This window comes from Corvus cornix, chromosome 21 (assembly GCF_000738735.6).
Source record: "Corvus cornix cornix isolate S_Up_H32 chromosome 21, ASM73873v5, whole genome shotgun sequence".
NCBI classification, from domain to species: Eukaryota; Metazoa; Chordata; class Aves; order Passeriformes; family Corvidae; genus Corvus; species Corvus cornix.
The window spans coordinates 4,462,274-4,479,240 of record NC_046350.1 but is presented as its reverse complement, the minus strand read 5'-3'; the positions used below and the strand labels follow the sequence as shown (position 1 = coordinate 4,479,240).

The 16,967-nt window shown below is 47.4% G+C and overlaps 2 protein-coding genes across 7 annotated transcripts in view; both read right to left on the bottom strand.

Moving 5' to 3' along the window:
* Positions 1 to 922: 922 nt before the first annotated feature.
* TMEM52 (transmembrane protein 52) lies at positions 923 to 7,986 on the bottom strand. Its single transcript, XM_010405862.4, has 4 exons — positions 7,715 to 7,986; positions 6,892 to 6,936; positions 5,446 to 5,615; positions 923 to 5,101 (listed from the first exon to the last, which is right to left on the bottom strand). The coding sequence occupies exons 2-4, from the start codon at positions 6,921 to 6,923 to the stop codon at positions 4,791 to 4,793; spliced, it is 513 nt and encodes a 170-aa protein (XP_010404164.1). The 5' UTR covers positions 6,924 to 6,936; positions 7,715 to 7,986; the 3' UTR covers positions 923 to 4,790.
* A 1,326-nt stretch (positions 7,987 to 9,312) lies between these two features.
* The window catches only part of CFAP74 (cilia and flagella associated protein 74), a 38,853-nt gene continuing 31,198 nt past the window's right edge, over positions 9,313 to 16,967 (bottom strand). For 4 of the 6 annotated variants that reach the window (XM_039563998.1, XM_039564002.1, XM_039564003.1 and 1 more), the window contains 6 exons: positions 16,663 to 16,792; positions 15,978 to 16,132; positions 15,003 to 15,141; positions 14,097 to 14,218; positions 13,552 to 13,686; positions 9,314 to 12,218 (listed from right to left, as the gene is read on the bottom strand). In XM_039563998.1, coding sequence (XP_039419932.1) covers positions 12,105 to 12,218; positions 13,552 to 13,686; positions 14,097 to 14,218; positions 15,003 to 15,141; positions 15,978 to 16,132; positions 16,663 to 16,792 — 795 coding nt within the window. In that variant the 3' untranslated portion in view covers positions 9,314 to 12,104. Of the gene's footprint in view, positions 12,219 to 13,551; positions 13,687 to 14,096; positions 14,219 to 15,002; positions 15,142 to 15,977; positions 16,133 to 16,662; positions 16,793 to 16,967 lie in introns of all 6 variants that reach the window. The other 2 variants (XM_039564004.1, XM_039564001.1) reach the window with 2 other exon arrangements.

Below are 16,967 nucleotides of genomic sequence, written 5' to 3'. Positions count from 1 at the left end.
GGGGCAGAGCAGCTTCTCCTACCTTCAGCACAGCGGCCTGGGCTCTCTGACAGCTGCCTGGCAAGGGGTTTTGGGGAATGAAGCATTTCCAGCCCCGTGGAGCTGAACAAAGCTTCTTGCCTCTCTCCCCTCAGCATCTTCCCCTAGTTAGGAATGTTGTGATGATGACTGGATGAGGCACCTGAAGTCCAGGGGCTGTTTCTAAATCTCACACTTTGCCCAAGTTTCTTCTCCAGATTTGCCCCTTAAGAGGGGGAGGGAGTGGGGAGGTTTTTTCCTGTACTTCATGTCCCACACAAAGTTCATCATGCTCTGACTGTACCTGTATTTCAATATGACAGCGCAGCCCACGCTCAATGTATTCATCCTCCAAATTCTGTGCAAGAAAAGGCAGTGCTACAGTCCCTGTTCTACAGACCAGTGTCATGTGGGAAGTCTGGCAGAAAAGGCAGCAAACTGGGTTTTCCAGGTCAGTACTTGGACCTTGGGACTTCATTTCCTTAGCTGTGGAAGGAAGTAGCTTATGCCATAAACTCCTAGCATGGAAAGAGAAAAAACAATGCACAAATAAGAGCGTGACATCAGTCTCTTCTCTTCTGTTTCCTTTTTGAGGAAAAGCAGGTAAAAAGTGAATAAAAATTAAGCCCTTTACTGCAGATTCAGGCATTTCTAGGTTGAAATAGAAATTGATTTTCTCCTTTCTCTGAGTGCTCAAGGTGAGCTTTGTTATTTAAAAAAAAAAAAATTGAAATATCTTTGAAAGTCTGCCTTCTTTTCTACAGGCCTCTTTTTCCTCCCAGTAAGATAAAAAGAGCTCTGGCATCTTATATTCTAAATTTTGACTGACCAGAACAAAATGTTTTCCCAGCAATGTGTGTTTGCACCTAAGCCTTTTTTGTGCATTGAGTTTGACCTTAGGATGTAGAATTTCATAAAACATTTATTGTCTTTTCCAGTTTTTAGAGCACAATTCCCCTGTGATACTTTTTCATTGTCTGCTCTGAAAAGGATTCCAAGGCATCTCTTGCAGTTTGAATTTTAATTGTGGGTGAAGGAAAGCAGCAATATTAGGCAGTGTCTCCCTAAGCAAAAAAAGTTCTAACAGGCAAAGAGGATTAGGATCAGAACTAGGCAGCTAAGATTGTGGAAAGTGGTTGTGGCAGAGATATTTTGTTCCATAAATGAGCAGGTTTTGCACGTGTCCAAGTGTCCCACTCATCTGTACTGGCAGCAGCAGGGAACCTTTTCCCTCAGAAACTGCAGCTGATAAAGACAAAATGCAGTTAGAAAACAAAGCAACCAAACCTTCTGAGAAATTTGAGGCCAGTGAGGCAGACAAAGGCAACTGCAAGGCAAACAAAGAAATGTTTTTTTTCTCTGACTTTTCCTGTATCCAGACCCCTCCGATGCCTCAGTCTGGATGCTGAAGGTTCACCACTAAATACTCTCCAAAGATTATAATGCATCAATTACCAAAGCCATTCTAGAGGTACCACTTTACTTATATTGTTAACGAGCTTGCCTATAAAGGGATTTGCAACCTGAATTTCGTGACAGAGCCAAGGTATAATTTGCTCTGGGCTATAAAGCCCATGAATTATTGAGGAAATTTACTTCCATGGCTGCGTTTTCTTTCTGAGCACAAGTGCTCGTGCTGAGTGCATTTGTGTGAGAGGAGAGACAGTGATGGAGGCTCCAGCCTCAGCAGTCCATCTCCCCAGCACAGGCTCTTTCACACAGCCAGCAAAGAACAGCAGAAAATAACTGACAAAATGATCATTTTGAACAAATGAGAGAAGAAAAATTGCATGCTGAACAGTGCCAAACTGGGGACCAAATATAAATCACAATTAAAAATGCACTTTGGGTAATTACAGAGAGGGGCTTTTCCCTTAGAGATGTCACAAAGCTTGTGTGGATATAATCAGACTTGAACACATCTAGTGATGGTGAAAACCACCAGCCTGACAAACCAGAATTCTTAGATCCTCCATCAGGCCAAGCCTATAACCTGCTGTGGGACCAACCTCCCACCTGGTGTTCTTTTTAAACCTGGTTTATTCTGGAAGTGAGGCTTTGGAATCACAGTCAAATCTGTGTCCTGCTTCCCCTCCTTCCACACTGCACACCCAACTGATAACTTCTGAATCCACTGACCAATTTCAAGCAAAGTGATAGAGGACTGTAGGTTTCAAAAATGTGAAGTTCTAACTGTTCCATGAAAACAGGAGTTGTGTAGGGATGAGGGATCTCTTCAACCCTCCATTGCAAGAAGGACTCCAGCATGGGGTTACCCTTAGCAGGCTCTAGAGAAGGCAGGTCACAAGAAAGGCCTTAATAATTTCCTAACTATGAAGGTCACGGAGCAAACTGAGCTGCTTTTGGTGTGCAGAGGACAGTCCGTGTTCCTGAGGGCTGATTGGGTCAGTAGTTGGTGTTAGCACATGGTTTCTGTTCGAGTTAATGAACCACATTATAAGGCAAGAACCTGGGCAAAACATGACTTTTCCTTAGGTGTTAGAAAGGAAACACCAGATTATGCCCTTATTCCTAGGAAGTCACAGGCATTTGGGCTTTTCTTGGCGTTTTGCATCTCCTCTGATCAAACAGAGCAAAACTTGCAGTTTGGCAGGTCCCGTGTCAGGCCGTGCCGAGGCGTTGTGCAAACCAAGGCGCGAAGGGCAGGGCAGGGAACTCGAACCGCGGTGGTTGTTCCCCATCCTCGTCCAGCCAGCTCAGTCCCTTCCCGAGCCGATGCCGGTGACGATCCTCTGCACACAGCGAGAAGGGAGGGACTGCCCTCTTGTGTCAGTCACGGTTGTTTCATTTGCCTGGCTTTGAATTCCCATCTCTACTTGTGAGTGAGCGCTCAGCCATTTCCCTCCAACACATATTCCTTCTTTGAAAGGGCAGAAACCTTGTTCTGAGTGCTGTGGAAAATGTCAATAAATAAAAATACATCTACTGTATTTGTGACTTGGAGACATCCAGGACTGGGCACATATTGGACTTCCAGCCAGAGACATCCAAATAGTTACCCTGGGTTATTCCCAGTCTCCATCTTGACACAGATAAGGAAGGCAGAGGAAAGAATAAAACAGGAGAAATATAATGAAGGATGACAGAGAGGAGACACAAGAGAAGCAGATTTGTTACACCAGTCAACCCTCATAGTAAGTTACATGTAAGTTAAATATAGAAGCGACCCTTCCCTCGGGAGCCAGACTCACGGACAGCTCACACACATGACTCTGTAGCAGCATCTCGGGCCTGCGGCTGGCAGAGATCTTCATTTTTAAATCATTAGTGCTCATTTCCAGGGCAGTTCTTGCAGTAATGGTTGTCAGAGAATAACAGTCTTCTAAAAGCTGTGCAGGCTTTTGTGCCCACCACTTCTGCTGCCTGTTAATGACAGACACCTAAATTTATGCTACATTCGCTAATAGCACCGAGTGCTCAGGCTTTGGTTGCTGCTCTTTTCCAGAGCAATGAGCCACCCTGGCGATTGCTCATGTTCTTAAAGGCAGCCAGATTAGCACCTTGCTAAAGTGGATTCAAAGAAAATCACTGCTTAGGAGTGGACAAAATTCGGATCATTTGGAATATGCAGGGGCAAGGGAAAGAGCTGGCATTAAAAACCTGCTTCAACAGCCCATATTTTTGTCTGGGATGCAACTGCTGTAATCAGCTCCAAGCTCCCAGTTTTAAAATGATGCTCAGCAATTATCCCTCTATCAGTACTTCATGAAGAACATCCCTAAGAGTAATTTCTTTGAACTTTTGCCCAGCCTGTACTGTGGTATTTGTATCTCTAACTTATTCTGGATGGCTCGGCACGAGCATGTTTTGTGTCACCCTGCTCATTCCTGAGCTCGTCCATGTTCTGAACTGGTAAAAGCTGCCAGGAACCTGTATTTTTCCTTTCTTGTGCAGCCTGAGATCCTGACACCTGAGCAGATAACAAAATATAAAGGCGTCTTTGAAACATTTGATGAATATTTGAAACACATCAGTAATACCAAACCATGTGTGCAAGTGTCTCTTTGGAATTAATGTGTACTTTATCTGGAAAAAACAAATAGCAAAAGGAACCCACCCACAAGGCAACTCATCTTGAAAATAGAAATGGAAAGATTTACAAAACCTCAGAAACAATCCCTTCAGGTGTCATGACCACCACCACGACAGAAGTGTCGTGTCTCATCTGTCTCCTTCCCTGTGTGTAGCTGTGAAACAACACAAAGCATTTCCCTCCACTCTCTCCTGTCCTGGCATCTTCCTGCTCCTTGAGGAACATGAGCCACTGTGCAGCACTTTGTCCTCAGCAGTTTTCTGGACAGCTGACGTTCTCAAAAGAAGAGAAACTACAGAGGCTGTTCAGTGTCACTTGCTGGGATTCCCCCTTCAACTCCAGCTTGGGAAACTTCTGTTCTAGAACAACAGCTTCCTGTTTGTACTGTTCTGAGTGTGTATTCCCAAGGTGGCAAAATTCTCCTGACCTTTTTTATTGCTGGACACAAGGAACAATTTTTTTATCAGAAGATGAACAAGCATTCATGTCCCACTTTTACAGGCATTTTTAAACCGCTGCCCTTTTACCTCATTTCATATCCTTGAAGAAGCTTTACCAGGGGATTACAGCAGTCACAGAAAACATTTCTTCTGACAGATCATTACAAGGGCATGAGAAGAAACATCTTTCCATCATAACCTACTTATAAACCCAAACTCTTCATGTCTTCTTTAACTCTTACAGTCCTTCCCTTCCTTTACTCCCCATCTGAACTGAGTCAGATCTGTGGCTGTTCTTTTGTGGCATTTTCTGAATCTTCTGAATCTGCCTGTGTTGCTGGATCTCTGTTGATTGTGTCAGGTGGGGACTGGCTGGGATTCAGCCCACCGGGTGTCACCTGTTCAGGGATGTCATTAAGTTTCTGGTTTATCCATGCCACTTGCTTTCCCATTTGAACAGCTTCATCATAGGAAGGTGGCAGGTCCATTGCATAGAGGCTGTAAGCTGGAGGGGACACAGTGTTCTTATCCATATCCACAAATACCGAAGGAATCTGGACACTTGGAGGGTACTGCCATGAGCTATATGCTGTGAAGAAAAAGAATGAAAAATAAAAATTAAACACCTGCGTGGAACACTGATATATAAAGGGCTAGCCCTGCTTTTTTCCAGGAAATTACAGACTTCTGTGGTGTCAGAACATTTGCCCTGTACACTAAAGCTGTCCATATAGAATCACTCCTGGTCTTCACTGTCACTCACTGTGCCACCCTGATCCCTCCCTTCACGTCTTGTGCCCACCCTGTGGGGCTGGAAGTTGTTCTGGGAGTGCACTGGGAAGTTCCCATTCCTGCCGGGGCTGGACACAGAATTCCAGGCACAGGTTCCGGAGCAATGCTCCATGGAACAGGTGACTCCCAGAGGATACTCACAGGTCACTGTGCTGTGGGCAGTGCTGTCACTGTCAATGCCAATCGCTGTCAAGTCACAAGGGTGCCGAGGGAAGGTCTCCACTGGAAGCCTCTTCTTCCGGCAGCAGAATTTGATGCAGCTCGCTGAGACCCCACAGAGCAGGAGCAGGAACACCGTCAGCAAGATCAACCTGAAAGAGGGAGGGAAAACACCATCATTCTACTGCTTATGTTTTACTTATTCTAAATCAGAATATAATTTCACTCTAAATAACTGGAAGACAGGCCAAGCCTCCTTGATTTAGTTCTGAATGGTGCTGGATCCTGGATTAGAAAGTTGGATCACAAATACTCAGTCACAAGTTGAAGAACTACTGCCCATCAGTACAATCCATTCTGGCTCACAGGTGCTGTAACATTCACTATTTTGGGTTATTTTCAACTTCTCTGCAGGGAGAATGGCTCTGCTTTCCACAGCAGGAGAGGGTTTGTACTTGGAGGGAAATACAAGCATGAACTTCCACAAGTCTAGTGCCTCTCTTTATAAATGAGCATGGCAATGATATTATATTAAATTATATTTATGCCTTGAAAACACAATTCTATCTCTAGCTATTGTTTAAGGAAGTTTGTCATTTAACAATTTACAATGTACCTAGGCTGATGTATCTGTGTTTCAGGTTCTCCTCTCCACTGAAACTCCACCTTCCCACCCCTCAGTTTCTCAAAGTAACTCACTCTTCTCATGGAGGCTTTTAGAAGCTTTCTCAATCCATTTTTGGTAACTGTGTCTTTTTAAACAGCTCTGTGTAGCAGCACATGTTAAGAAAGCAAAGAGTATCAACCAAAATTGCTCCAGACTGAACGAGGTAAAAGTAACCAACTCCCTCTGTGTGCTGCCACCAAAGTATGGACAGAATGCAAACCATGAAAACTATGTCAGGGCACCTGTAACACGTGTGAGACAAGAGATGAATCCCCTTGTGAATCCTCTCTCTCTTATCCCAGTTTCCCCTTTCCAGGCACTCCAGCAGGCAGTGCTCAGCTCTGTGCTCGCTGGAGTTCAGAAGGAAGCGCAGCAGAGGGTGACTGTCCCTGTCCTGTAGAAGGGAGCGAGCCGAGGACAGGGCAGTGCCACATCCCAACAAATCCCTGCTGGAAGCTGCCCTGTGCAAAGAGCCAATGACCAGCAAAGCTCTGGCTATTTAGGAAGAACAAACAAGCCCTTCAGTTCAACTCCAGTGCACTCAGAAGGGAAAGATGACGCAGCCCTGGATGAATGCTGGTCCCCACCTGACACCCAATCTCCCCATGCCTCATCCAGTCCATTCCTCTGGCAGCTCTGAGAAAACAGAGAAACCCTTCCCTGATCCTGCCCGAGAGAAGCGTTTCCATTGCCTTGCTCCAAGTACTGCTCATAACAACTTCCAAATGGTTCTGGGTTAGTAAGATTAAAAGCCAACTTACCAGACATACCACAGACTTGTCCAATCAGACATGTTCTGAGGGCATCTGTGAAGGAAGGCAGATGATTCACTGGTTTAAATAAGGCATGTATGACAGGGAATGCACTTCCCTGGGGTGGGAAAGGGAAAGCACTCAATAAGAGTATGGAGCAAAACCACTTTAGATTGTTGTTCATAGCTGTACCATTACTCCAGATGAGAACATGCAAATAATCCCACTGGAAAAGTTGCTTCTGAATCAAGAAATGTTTTTATTGAGTGGTGCTTTACTCTTGCTTGGGAGAGAGAGTGACTCGTGAAGGATTCCCAAAAAACCAAATTAGTGTTATTTAAAGGTAGCTGAGATGAGGTGCCTCATACCATAGTCCTGTCTGAAAATGCTGGTCTAGACAACTGCCTGCGTCCCCCAGATATTCTAAAGTTATTTTTGCAGAGGTCCAATGCAGCCAGAAATGGCTTTTTTCAGCTGTAGTGCAGTACAAAAGGAGAACAGCTCCTGTGACATTTCATGAGTGCAGCTGCCACAGCAGGGTTGTACGTACTGAACCTCCTGCAAAGGATTTCCTGTACCAGAACGATGGTTCTGACCACAGGAGAGGATCTGCAAACTGTTCCAAAGTGACGTTTCAGAGTCGTCTTGGGAGAGGACCATTCACCTCAGTCTACAGAGCAAAGGCAGCCAAGTGAAATTTAAAAGTTGCTGACTGTCTTAGAGATCGAAACTGAAGTTGTAAGGGATGGCCATCAGCAAGTCGCTGTCCTGGTGTGGGAATGTCACTTGGTCACGGTGGGAGAGGTTTGGGAACAGGCAGTGGGTTACTCACCGGGCAGAGTTCTCACAGTTGTTCCCAGAACAGAGCGATGCCTAGGAAAAGGGGGAACCCGGGATGGGATCAGCAGGTGGCCAAAGGAAAAGTGCCTCGTCTCGCTGCTGCATGTGCTCGGGAGGCTCCAGGGTGCGGGCGAGTGTCCGTGAGCGCCGCGGCTGCCGGAGCCCGCGGGGAGCCGCAGCCGCTGCTTCAAGGACACGGGGCCGGCGCTGAAAGGGGACACCGAGCCCTCGGGGACAGCCCGTGCTGGGCAGCGGAATAAATAACCGGCATCATCGCCGGGGGGGCAGAGCCTCGGCGGGGCAGGGCAGGGTAGGACCAGGCAGGACCGCCCCGGCCGGGCCCCGCGGCTCCGGTTCTTTCGCCCGCCCGCGGGAGGGGTCGGGGCCGGGCGGGGCAGAGCTGCCCGGCTCCCCCCGCAGTGCCCCTGCCCCAGCCCCAGCCCCAGCCCCGCTTGCCGTGACCGGGAGGTCAGGGAGGGGATACAGGGAAGGGAGAGGGCTCGGCTTGCAGACATTTCCCTGTAGCGATTCGGGACTGCGCTCGATGCTCTTACCAGAACAGAATGCATCAGGTGTGCAGCAGCTGGACACACGCCTGTGCCTCTGCTATGCCAGAGGGATTGAAGGAGAAATAAAGGAATGAGAAACCTAGTATGAAATATATGAGTCAGAAACAAATGTTTAGAAGAGCAGGTAATTTCCCTTTCTAAAAATAGTCTTGTTAAAACACATGAAACACGACTGAAAAGGTATTGACGGCTCTTTGGGATCGGTTTGCTCCAGGCTATTTAACTGTGTCGAACATTTCAAATGTAGAAATTCCTTATCTCCACCCGTGAGCCTTTTGTTGTATTCTCCTCCCTGTCCAGCTGAGGAGGGCAGTGATGGAGTGGCTTTGTTGGCATCTGGTGTCCAGGCAGGGCCAGCCCAGCCCAATCCCGGGGGCAGCCACTCCGTGGAAAGCACCAACGGACACAATGCCTGGAAAGCACCAGGTGATATTCCCTACTTTTGATTCATAGAACTGAAACCCAGTGTTTCCAGGTTCAGCAATGGCATGTGACAAAGTGACAGCATTGTTTCCTTCTAGCACTGCTAAAGGTCATGGGGCCATTGCTCATTTAGGGAAACCTGTGTTCATACATGTGAAGCAATTGCTGAAGTCACTTCTGGAGAAGCAGAACATGAATTAATAAATGTGTATGACACTAGTGCTTACTCTCTCACTTTCTGCTTTAGAAATGAGCTGGGTTTGCTTTTAAGGATTATAAAGATCATACACGAGTGTGAATTACTCATTAAACCGGAACTGCATCAGCACCATGAAGTTCGTGTTTGCTTTTAGATCCAAATCTGAAAGCACAAGTTTGTGTCCAGGGACCCAAGAGTGGTCACAGTTGCAAAGCTCAGTTTGAAAGCAAAATGGTCACAAGTGCAGTTAGACGAGCAGAAAACTTAATCTTCTGGGAAATATGGAAATATTTCTGAGGTGGCATTTTCCATACTGTCCTCACAGTAACAGCTCCATCCCTCCTGGAGTCCTGTAATATGGGAACAGAAACACCAGGTTCCATGTTTGGAGTCCCCTGGCAGGTTTAATGCCCACTGTGCTACGACTGTGGATAACCCACTCTGGAAGCACAGAACTGAACAGGATTTTGTGCCTTTCCAAGAGACGAACGTGCAGGAGCTGTGCTGAGCTTCTGCTGGGCACTGGGACTTGGCTTTGATTCATGCCAGGAGAACACACCAGCACCCTCAGCTCTGTGCTCAAGGAATTGCCTAAACCCACTACTCCTGGGTCAGCTCCGTGTGTCTAAGTTACCAGGGAATTGTTTCCAGTCTTCATTTGTCCCAGTCAATTTTCTGTTTATTGGAGAAATATCAAGAAGCTGTTGCACATAAAATACATTCTACATGAGAATTGTGTGGGTAGGAGCATCCTCACAGATCCCTAAATTTCCAGTAAACTGAAGGTGTGCCTCTCCGACCATTGCAGGTTTGCACCATGAAGATTCTAACTGTGGTAACTCTCAGTGCAATGGCAGTGGAACACCCAAGGTTACATTTTGCAGAGACAGTAACTGTAGTAGTGTCCTGCACACTTTCCCAATGGATCTGCTTTCCCACATCCAACCATTTGTTTTCCCTTCCACATCAGCCTGTGTCTCTCATTGCCCAAGTGCTGCCCCATGTGAGGGTTGGCACTCTGTGCCCCCAAAGAACAAAGCAATCCAAGAGAGGGAAACCCAATCCTGTCTGAGCAGCCATTGTGCCCCCAAGAAGTCAAATATGATCACTTTTGAGGCGCCAGCTAAAATAACAGGCTTTTCTCTTATGAAAGGGACTAGAACTTGTTCAGATTTCCATAAGTGCTTTACAGAACGTCAGCTGGAGTTTTACAGGAAGAGTTTACTTTATTTTCAGCCCTCCAGAAATAACCACCTGTTCCTGTTATTCTGGTCCAAACCTCCCCCTGAGAGAACAAACACATTTTGAGTTTTAAACATGGAAACTTTGACCAGTGAAACCCAGAACCTTATGTTCACTTCAATCCTGTGAAAGTATTGATGCAAGTTTTGCAGTCCCAGGAATGCAGGTACACTGGGTGACACCTCTGCTCACACGGAGCTGTTGGGTACCAGTGGTGCCTTCAGCCGGTTGGTGGCACCTGCTCCTTACCCAGCCTAACCCTGTGAGGGCACCAATATCTCTGTTTTTACATGCATTCTTTAATTTTTTTACTTCTTTTTGTCCTCTGGATGCTTCTTCTCAGTACCTGACCTCTGTGAAGTGGAAGATTCCTAAGACAGGGGTGTTGTTGCCTGGTAGATACACATTTTCAGCACTCTCTATGGTTATCATAGCCAGAGTCTGGAGACTGATTTATTGTCAGCCATCACTTTTTGGCTTCCAGGAGTGAAATCTGAAGGATCCTCACACAGTGGATGCCCACAAATTAAGTGCTTGAAATAGCTCCTCCACTCCCACACGCTGTGCCCTTCCTTGCTTTCTGACAACTCCCCTACCATGAGGTCACTGTTGAGTGAGCAGTGCTCTGTGCAATGGTTTTATTTGATGTAGTGGCATTTACTCACCCTTTTGGGGCTGCAGGAGAGCCAGCACACAAAGCCCATTGTGCCCAGCTCCAGGCGCCTGCCCAGCTGCGCCAGCAGCAACACCCAGGGCCTCCAAGGAAAGCAGAGCTGTCCCTGGCTGGCACTGCCACCCCCCAGCTCCTCCCCACCCCAGGACACTGGGATTGCTTCAGCATCTGCAGTCTTTAGACTGAAGAGTTAAGTGACTCCTCAGCCACTCGATCCATTATTAAATGAGAACACATCTCAATGGATCAAACACACAGGCTGGAAAAACAAGCAACCCCCTCTTCACTGCTACAAGCCTCCTCTGTCAAAGGGGGAGCCTGGTTAAAATGTTCCCTGTGACAATTGCTTCCCTGCTTTTCCCTGCAGTTCCTAGCTTGTTACCACGGGGATATTTACAAATAACGTTTCTATTTTCTGATTGCATCATCTGAATCAGGGAACATGCCCTTGGAGTGGTGGGGAGGGAACTTTGCCACAGACTGCTTGTGACTCAGGAAAGAGCATGATACGAGATGCACAGGATTATCCTGTTTCTAATGGCTATGGCCTTCCTGCTCCCTCCATTCTCCAGCTCTGCACTTGCCCTGAACCAGCTGCTGCTTCCTGACAGAAGTTACACCTGCAGGGCATTCTGGCTTCCCCAGAACAGAAGGATTCTGCTCTCAGCCAGAATTCAGCAGAAGGCAAATACAGAAATGCAAAGTTCCTAGACAGCCAGGATTTCTGGCAAGTGTCTGACCAAATCCACGGAACAGCACAGGAATATTCCCCTTTGACCAAGTGTTATCAGGCAGATTTGACTGTACATTGTAAAAGTCACTGCCCAAATGATTTGGAGAAGGCTTGAATAAGAAACTTTATTCTGATTATAAAAAGGCCAAAGCTTTTTCAAATACTATAAAAAGCATCCGAAATTGGAAAAAGATAGAAACTCACCTATGTGGATGTAAACCAGATACTCCTCCTGATGGAATGCCCACCTTTGGGAGACAAGGGATTAACAGCAGGTATAGCTGCTTGGGGCCCTCAATAATTCTTTCTTCTAACACAAGATTATTGTCACAGAATCAGCTGGAAAAGGAAGCTACTGGCACCAGAGTTTACAGAGAACTTTGGGGGAAACAGAGCAGAAATGTTACATGGCCCTTCCTTCCCACATCCCTGATGCCCTCACTTATTTGCAACAATCTCAAAATCTTCTCATGTTTCACCAGAGATGCAGGGATTTCCCAGTATCATAAGCATCCATCTTCCTTTCCATTCGGCCTGGATCCCTCAGTCAGTGGCAGCAGATGCAGACACAACTCTTGCCATGAAGAGGACTCGGTAGGATTCCGTAATGTCACCTTTTACAGTCAGGAGGGCTGACACAAGTGGGGGGTCACTGGTCTGCAGAAAGAACCACACACAAAACCAACCTGGTGTTTTGGACATAGGAGCCATGAGTCAATCACCTTCTAAACTCTGTCTCACATCTCAGTGTTCAAGGTACCAGTTATAGCTACAGGTGACAGGTTACAGCCCACTGTGTTGGTTCCTCTCTATCCCCAAGTGATGCTCATGCAGCAGCCAGTGAGGTATGACAGTGACTCAGCACTCTGTCCCCAGCGTGCCACAGAGACTGTCCCCACGTCACAGCCACGGCAGCTGGGCACAGAGCAGCAGCAGAGCTCCCAGAGAGGGCCAGGAAGGAAACAGATCCTGTCAGCCCCCAGTGAGTGCTCAGTGTTGTGTAAGAACCAGGGGTTACCAAGAGGCATGATGTGGACCGGATACATCCTGCCAGGAACTCTGCTGCCTCTTTCTGCATGTGATGGCAGAAATCTTTTAATTTTGGAACCAGCTACTCATTCTGCCATCCCACACATGGGGAGTCAATTCCTCCAGTCTCTGTGAATGCCCAAGGATGTGAATCAGGAAGGGCAATCACAGCCCCGTGGAGTTGTTGGGACATCACATCCAACTTCTACACTACAAGGCACAAGTAGCCAGGGCAATGGGGCTCCTAAAGCGGAAAATCCAAAGGCCCCACTGACTTCCAGGAATGTGCCAAAGGAAAGGCAGCCCATGGCTGAAGAAATGGGAGCAGTGTTGTAGAGTGATCTGTGTAAAGTCAGTTCTGTGCTGGCAGGGCTGCAGCAATTTTGTCCCAGGGCCCTACAGAGCTCCCTCAGGACATCAGAGCCTGTGAACAGCAGCAGCACTTTGGCCTTTGGGCTCTGTAACAGTGACCTGGAGGAAGGGATTCCAAGTTCTTTGGGATACAAGTGGCTCACCCCTGTCATTGTCACCACACAGCCCAGTGCAGCCCTGGGGAGGCAGGAAGGCTCCAGATCATCCCACTGTTCCCAGCTTCTGTTCCCACTGGGGTCTTTGTACCAGCCCTGCTCCCTCAGGGACTACATACGAGCTGTCACCCGGCTGTGTCCGAGCCACCAGTGCTGCTCACACCCAGCAGCAGCTGTGGGTCACACCCCAACAGGAGCTGTGGGTGACAATCCAACAGGAACTTTTTGTGACAATCCAACAGGAACTTTTTGTGACAATCCAACAGGAGCTCTGGGTGACATCCCAGCTGTCGGTGACATCCCAATAGGAGCTGTGGGTCACAGCCCAACAGGAGCCCTTTGTCGCAGCCCGTCAGGAGCTTTGTGTCACACCGCAGCCGGAGCCCGGTGTGACAGCCGCAGGGGCTCGGTGCCGCGCCGGGGCCGTGCCTCACCTGCAGGTCGGCAGGTGGCACCCACGAGACGCCGATGCGCCTGAGCTGCCCGCGCTCCAGGGCTCCTTTCGGGCCGTCCAGGGCGAACCCAGCCCGCTGCAGCTCCGGGGCGTTGTCCAGGCTGAACTCCACGGCCTGGCACAGACACGGCACAGTCACACCTGGGCCTCGGAGGCTGCACTGCCCCTGCCCGAGCTGCCCTTTGAAACTCCAGCTATCCACTGTGGCGTTCGTTGTGTCACCTTGTCACAAAATACTCCATTAAAATAACAGGATCAGAACTGTAATTCAGTTCTGGGCTCCAACTTCTGTGTTTCAGGATTGGGGAAGCAAACCGCTAAATTTTGTGGCTAATTTCTTATATTAGCCCCTGAAAAATAATCTTTTCAAACACCGATGTTTTTATAATGTAAAATTTACCAGAAACCCTAAAAGCTATATTTTTTAATTTGTGAATTTTGGACAGAAAGAACGGGCAGCCCTTTACACACTGTCAGGATCCCCTACAGCACCTGGCACAAACCTGCAGGTTTTATTTCCCTCACCTTCTTGGCTGCCAGCAGAGGACTTTGCATGGCCCCAACGGTGAGCTCTGCCCTGGCTGGCTCTGCTGAGCCCTCCACATACTCCAGGAGCAGGAGAAGGGACTTCACTGCTTCTTGTGGCCCTAAACAAACAGCAACCAAGTCAACTTTGAGACAGTGAAAACTGAGCCTTTGGCAGTTTTGGAACCAACACAAATTGCACCAGGATGGGTCAAAACAAAGTGATGTGGCAAACTCAGGAGTTGGCACAGATAAAGAGATCCTTTTACAGAGTTAGTGAGGAATTAAGGAAAAGGAGGGTTTGGATAATTTGCAATTTTAAACTGTAATTGTTACTTGTTGATCAAGTTCCAGGCTTGTTTTCTAGCCTGTGGAACACACCTCTGTGTACTTTATTCCTGCGTCTGTGTGTGTGCTTGGAATTATTTACAGCTCAGGAGTTAGGAGCTGCTTGCATCATGTCTCTGAACACAGATCCTGTCCCAAGGAATTAAGGAAGAGTAACTTCAAACCCCTGAAAGTTTCATTACAGGAAAAACAGGAGATCCAGGATATGTGATTATATATGAAATAATTTCCTAAACATTTAATACACCTCAGAGAAGTGGCAGAAAGCAAATGTATCTTAATTCCTCATAGTAGTATTACATTATAATCATTTTTGCAGGGAAGTTGCAGAGGTGGAAGATCATCGTTAAGACAAAACTGCATTGAAATGAAGAGAAAAACTTTCCTTATGAGAAAGTTTCTTGCATTTTTTGTGTATTATGATTATATGCTGTACCATAACGCTTATTTTTTCTGATTCTGGAAAAATTGTCTTTAATTTCCTTTTTCTTAAAGGAAGAGGAACGTTCCCATATCTTATTCCTCCCTGTTCCATAATAAACAGTGGTGGCTTTTTACCTCTTTCCAGTGCTTTCTGTGATGCCACAGGTGAGGTCACAGCCAAGGACTCCACGGGCACATCCAGGGGCACTCCCCCCTCCACAAACATGGGGTGATCACGGGCTGCACCCTTCAGCTGGATCTCGTGGGCTGTTTGCTGGGTGAGACAGAAAGTCCTGGATGCAGATGACAGCTCAGGTCACCTGAATCCCACTGGCACCTGACCCAGCAGCACCAGGAAATCGTGGCATCACCTCCCATGTGAACGATCCCAACGATCCTGGGCTCTAATGCAGGAGTTCTGCATCTGCCCCTGGGCTTGCCCACTCTGGCACTTCTGTTTTAAACAACCTGGGAAATGTGCCTCAGAAGGGGACTGGACAAACTATTTATACAAAAGCCACTAAAAGAGGCAAAACTTCTCTGTTGCCAAACTTGGGTCAAGTGTCCATTCACCTTCAGCTTATCCCGATGTGCATTCCTAACTGCAATCCCAGAGCTGGCAAGGAGAGGAGCAGCTCTTGCTCAGCCCCAGCCCCGTTTGCAGTGCTGCTGCTGGGCATTAGTGGTCACCCTGCACCAACTTTTGGTGTCCTGGCAGGAGCCAGGGCTGCCCGTGGCGCGGCCACCTGTGCATCCGGCGGGAGCATCCCAGGGCAGCTCCACTGATGGAACCTGGCACTGAGTGGCTGCAGGAGCAGCTCCCTGGTGCTCCTGCTCCTGCCAGGCCGTGCTGGGCAGGTGGGGCTCCCCTCTCCCCTCTGCTCTGCCATTAAATGCTCCCTGCAGGAGCCCCCTTGGAGCTGTGCTCAGCTCCCGTCACCTCCCGAGCACGCCGTGGGAGAGGACAGGGATGGACCCCAAGTCACTGTTGTCATCAATTAATAACAATATCTAAACCTGAAGAAAGTCAGAAGGCCCCAAAGCTGCCCTCTCCTCCCTACTGCAGTTCATCCAATATTTACACTATTTTCATAATCCCGATTGTCTCACCTTGCCAAAGAGCAGAACCTTGAGACAGTCAGAGTAGTAGAGGCTTTCATGATCAGGGCTGAAAGTAACAACAAAATCCTGGCTCTCCCCAGCCTCAATTTTTCCTCCTGTTGGAGAGACGCTGAACACACTGAAGCCATTATAGTTCTGTGTTCCTGGTAAACAAAAATGAGGATACAGATAAAAAAGGAGGACAGCTCCGTTTTACTTCTTCATAAATTTTAAACCCATTTAATTTTTGTGGGAACAGCAAATAAATAAGAGCTGATACATGGCTTTGCTGCAAAACAGGGTGTTAGAACACCAGAGAAATCCATCCATCAGTTTGACGCATTCATCTGCAGAGGAACTAAAGCAACATCACCAAACCCTTCCTATATTCTTTAGAGAGATGGACATCTCTAAATGTAATATTTAATATGCAATTACAATGTGGGCTTATTTAGATTTAAACACTGATATCTCCTTACTTGTGGGTATTTGCTTGGGCTGCATAAATTTACAGCTCCCCATATTGAAAGAATTACTACAGCTCCTACTGGGGAGCAAAATGAGGTCTTTAATTTCAGGGCTGTGATGCCCCAGGTGTGACAGTTGTGTGGATCTAAGAGGACACAGCAGTGCTGCTTTACACCTCCTGAGTCTTCAGCACAGGAAAAAGAGGAAAGAATAAAAGAAAGTTTACCAACAATCTCTGTTCTCTGCACGGAGGATGTAAGAAAGGATGGAATTTTCTGCCGGTCTCTGTCCCGCGCTGGTGATAGCGACTCCAGTTGTACGGAGAACGGCAGGGTCAGGGTGGAAGTGTTCTCTATCTGGTGACATTCATTCACACAACAGCATTTGCATTAAGGAAATTGATTCTCAGGCCTGTAGGATCCATAGTTTGCAAAGTGGCTGAATTTATTTTGCTGCCTTAGTGCAGCTCTGTGTCCCCAGATGCCACCAAAGGCACAATTAGTGCTGCCCATAATGTGTCACACCAACCCC

Bases quoted from the DNA above. Each gene is read 5' to 3' on its own strand.
- TMEM52 (XM_010405862.4), bottom strand. From the start codon at position 6,923: ATGTCTGATTGGACAAGTCTGTGGTATGTCTG. The intron at 5,616-6,891 runs GTAAGTTGGCTT...TCCCTCTTTCAG, and splicing joins ACAAGTCTGTGGTATGTCTG to GTTGATCTTGCTGACGGTGT. The intron at 5,102-5,445 runs GTGAGTATCCTC...TTTTCTTCACAG, and splicing joins TGCCCACAGCACAGTGACCT to CATATAGCTCATGGCAGTAC.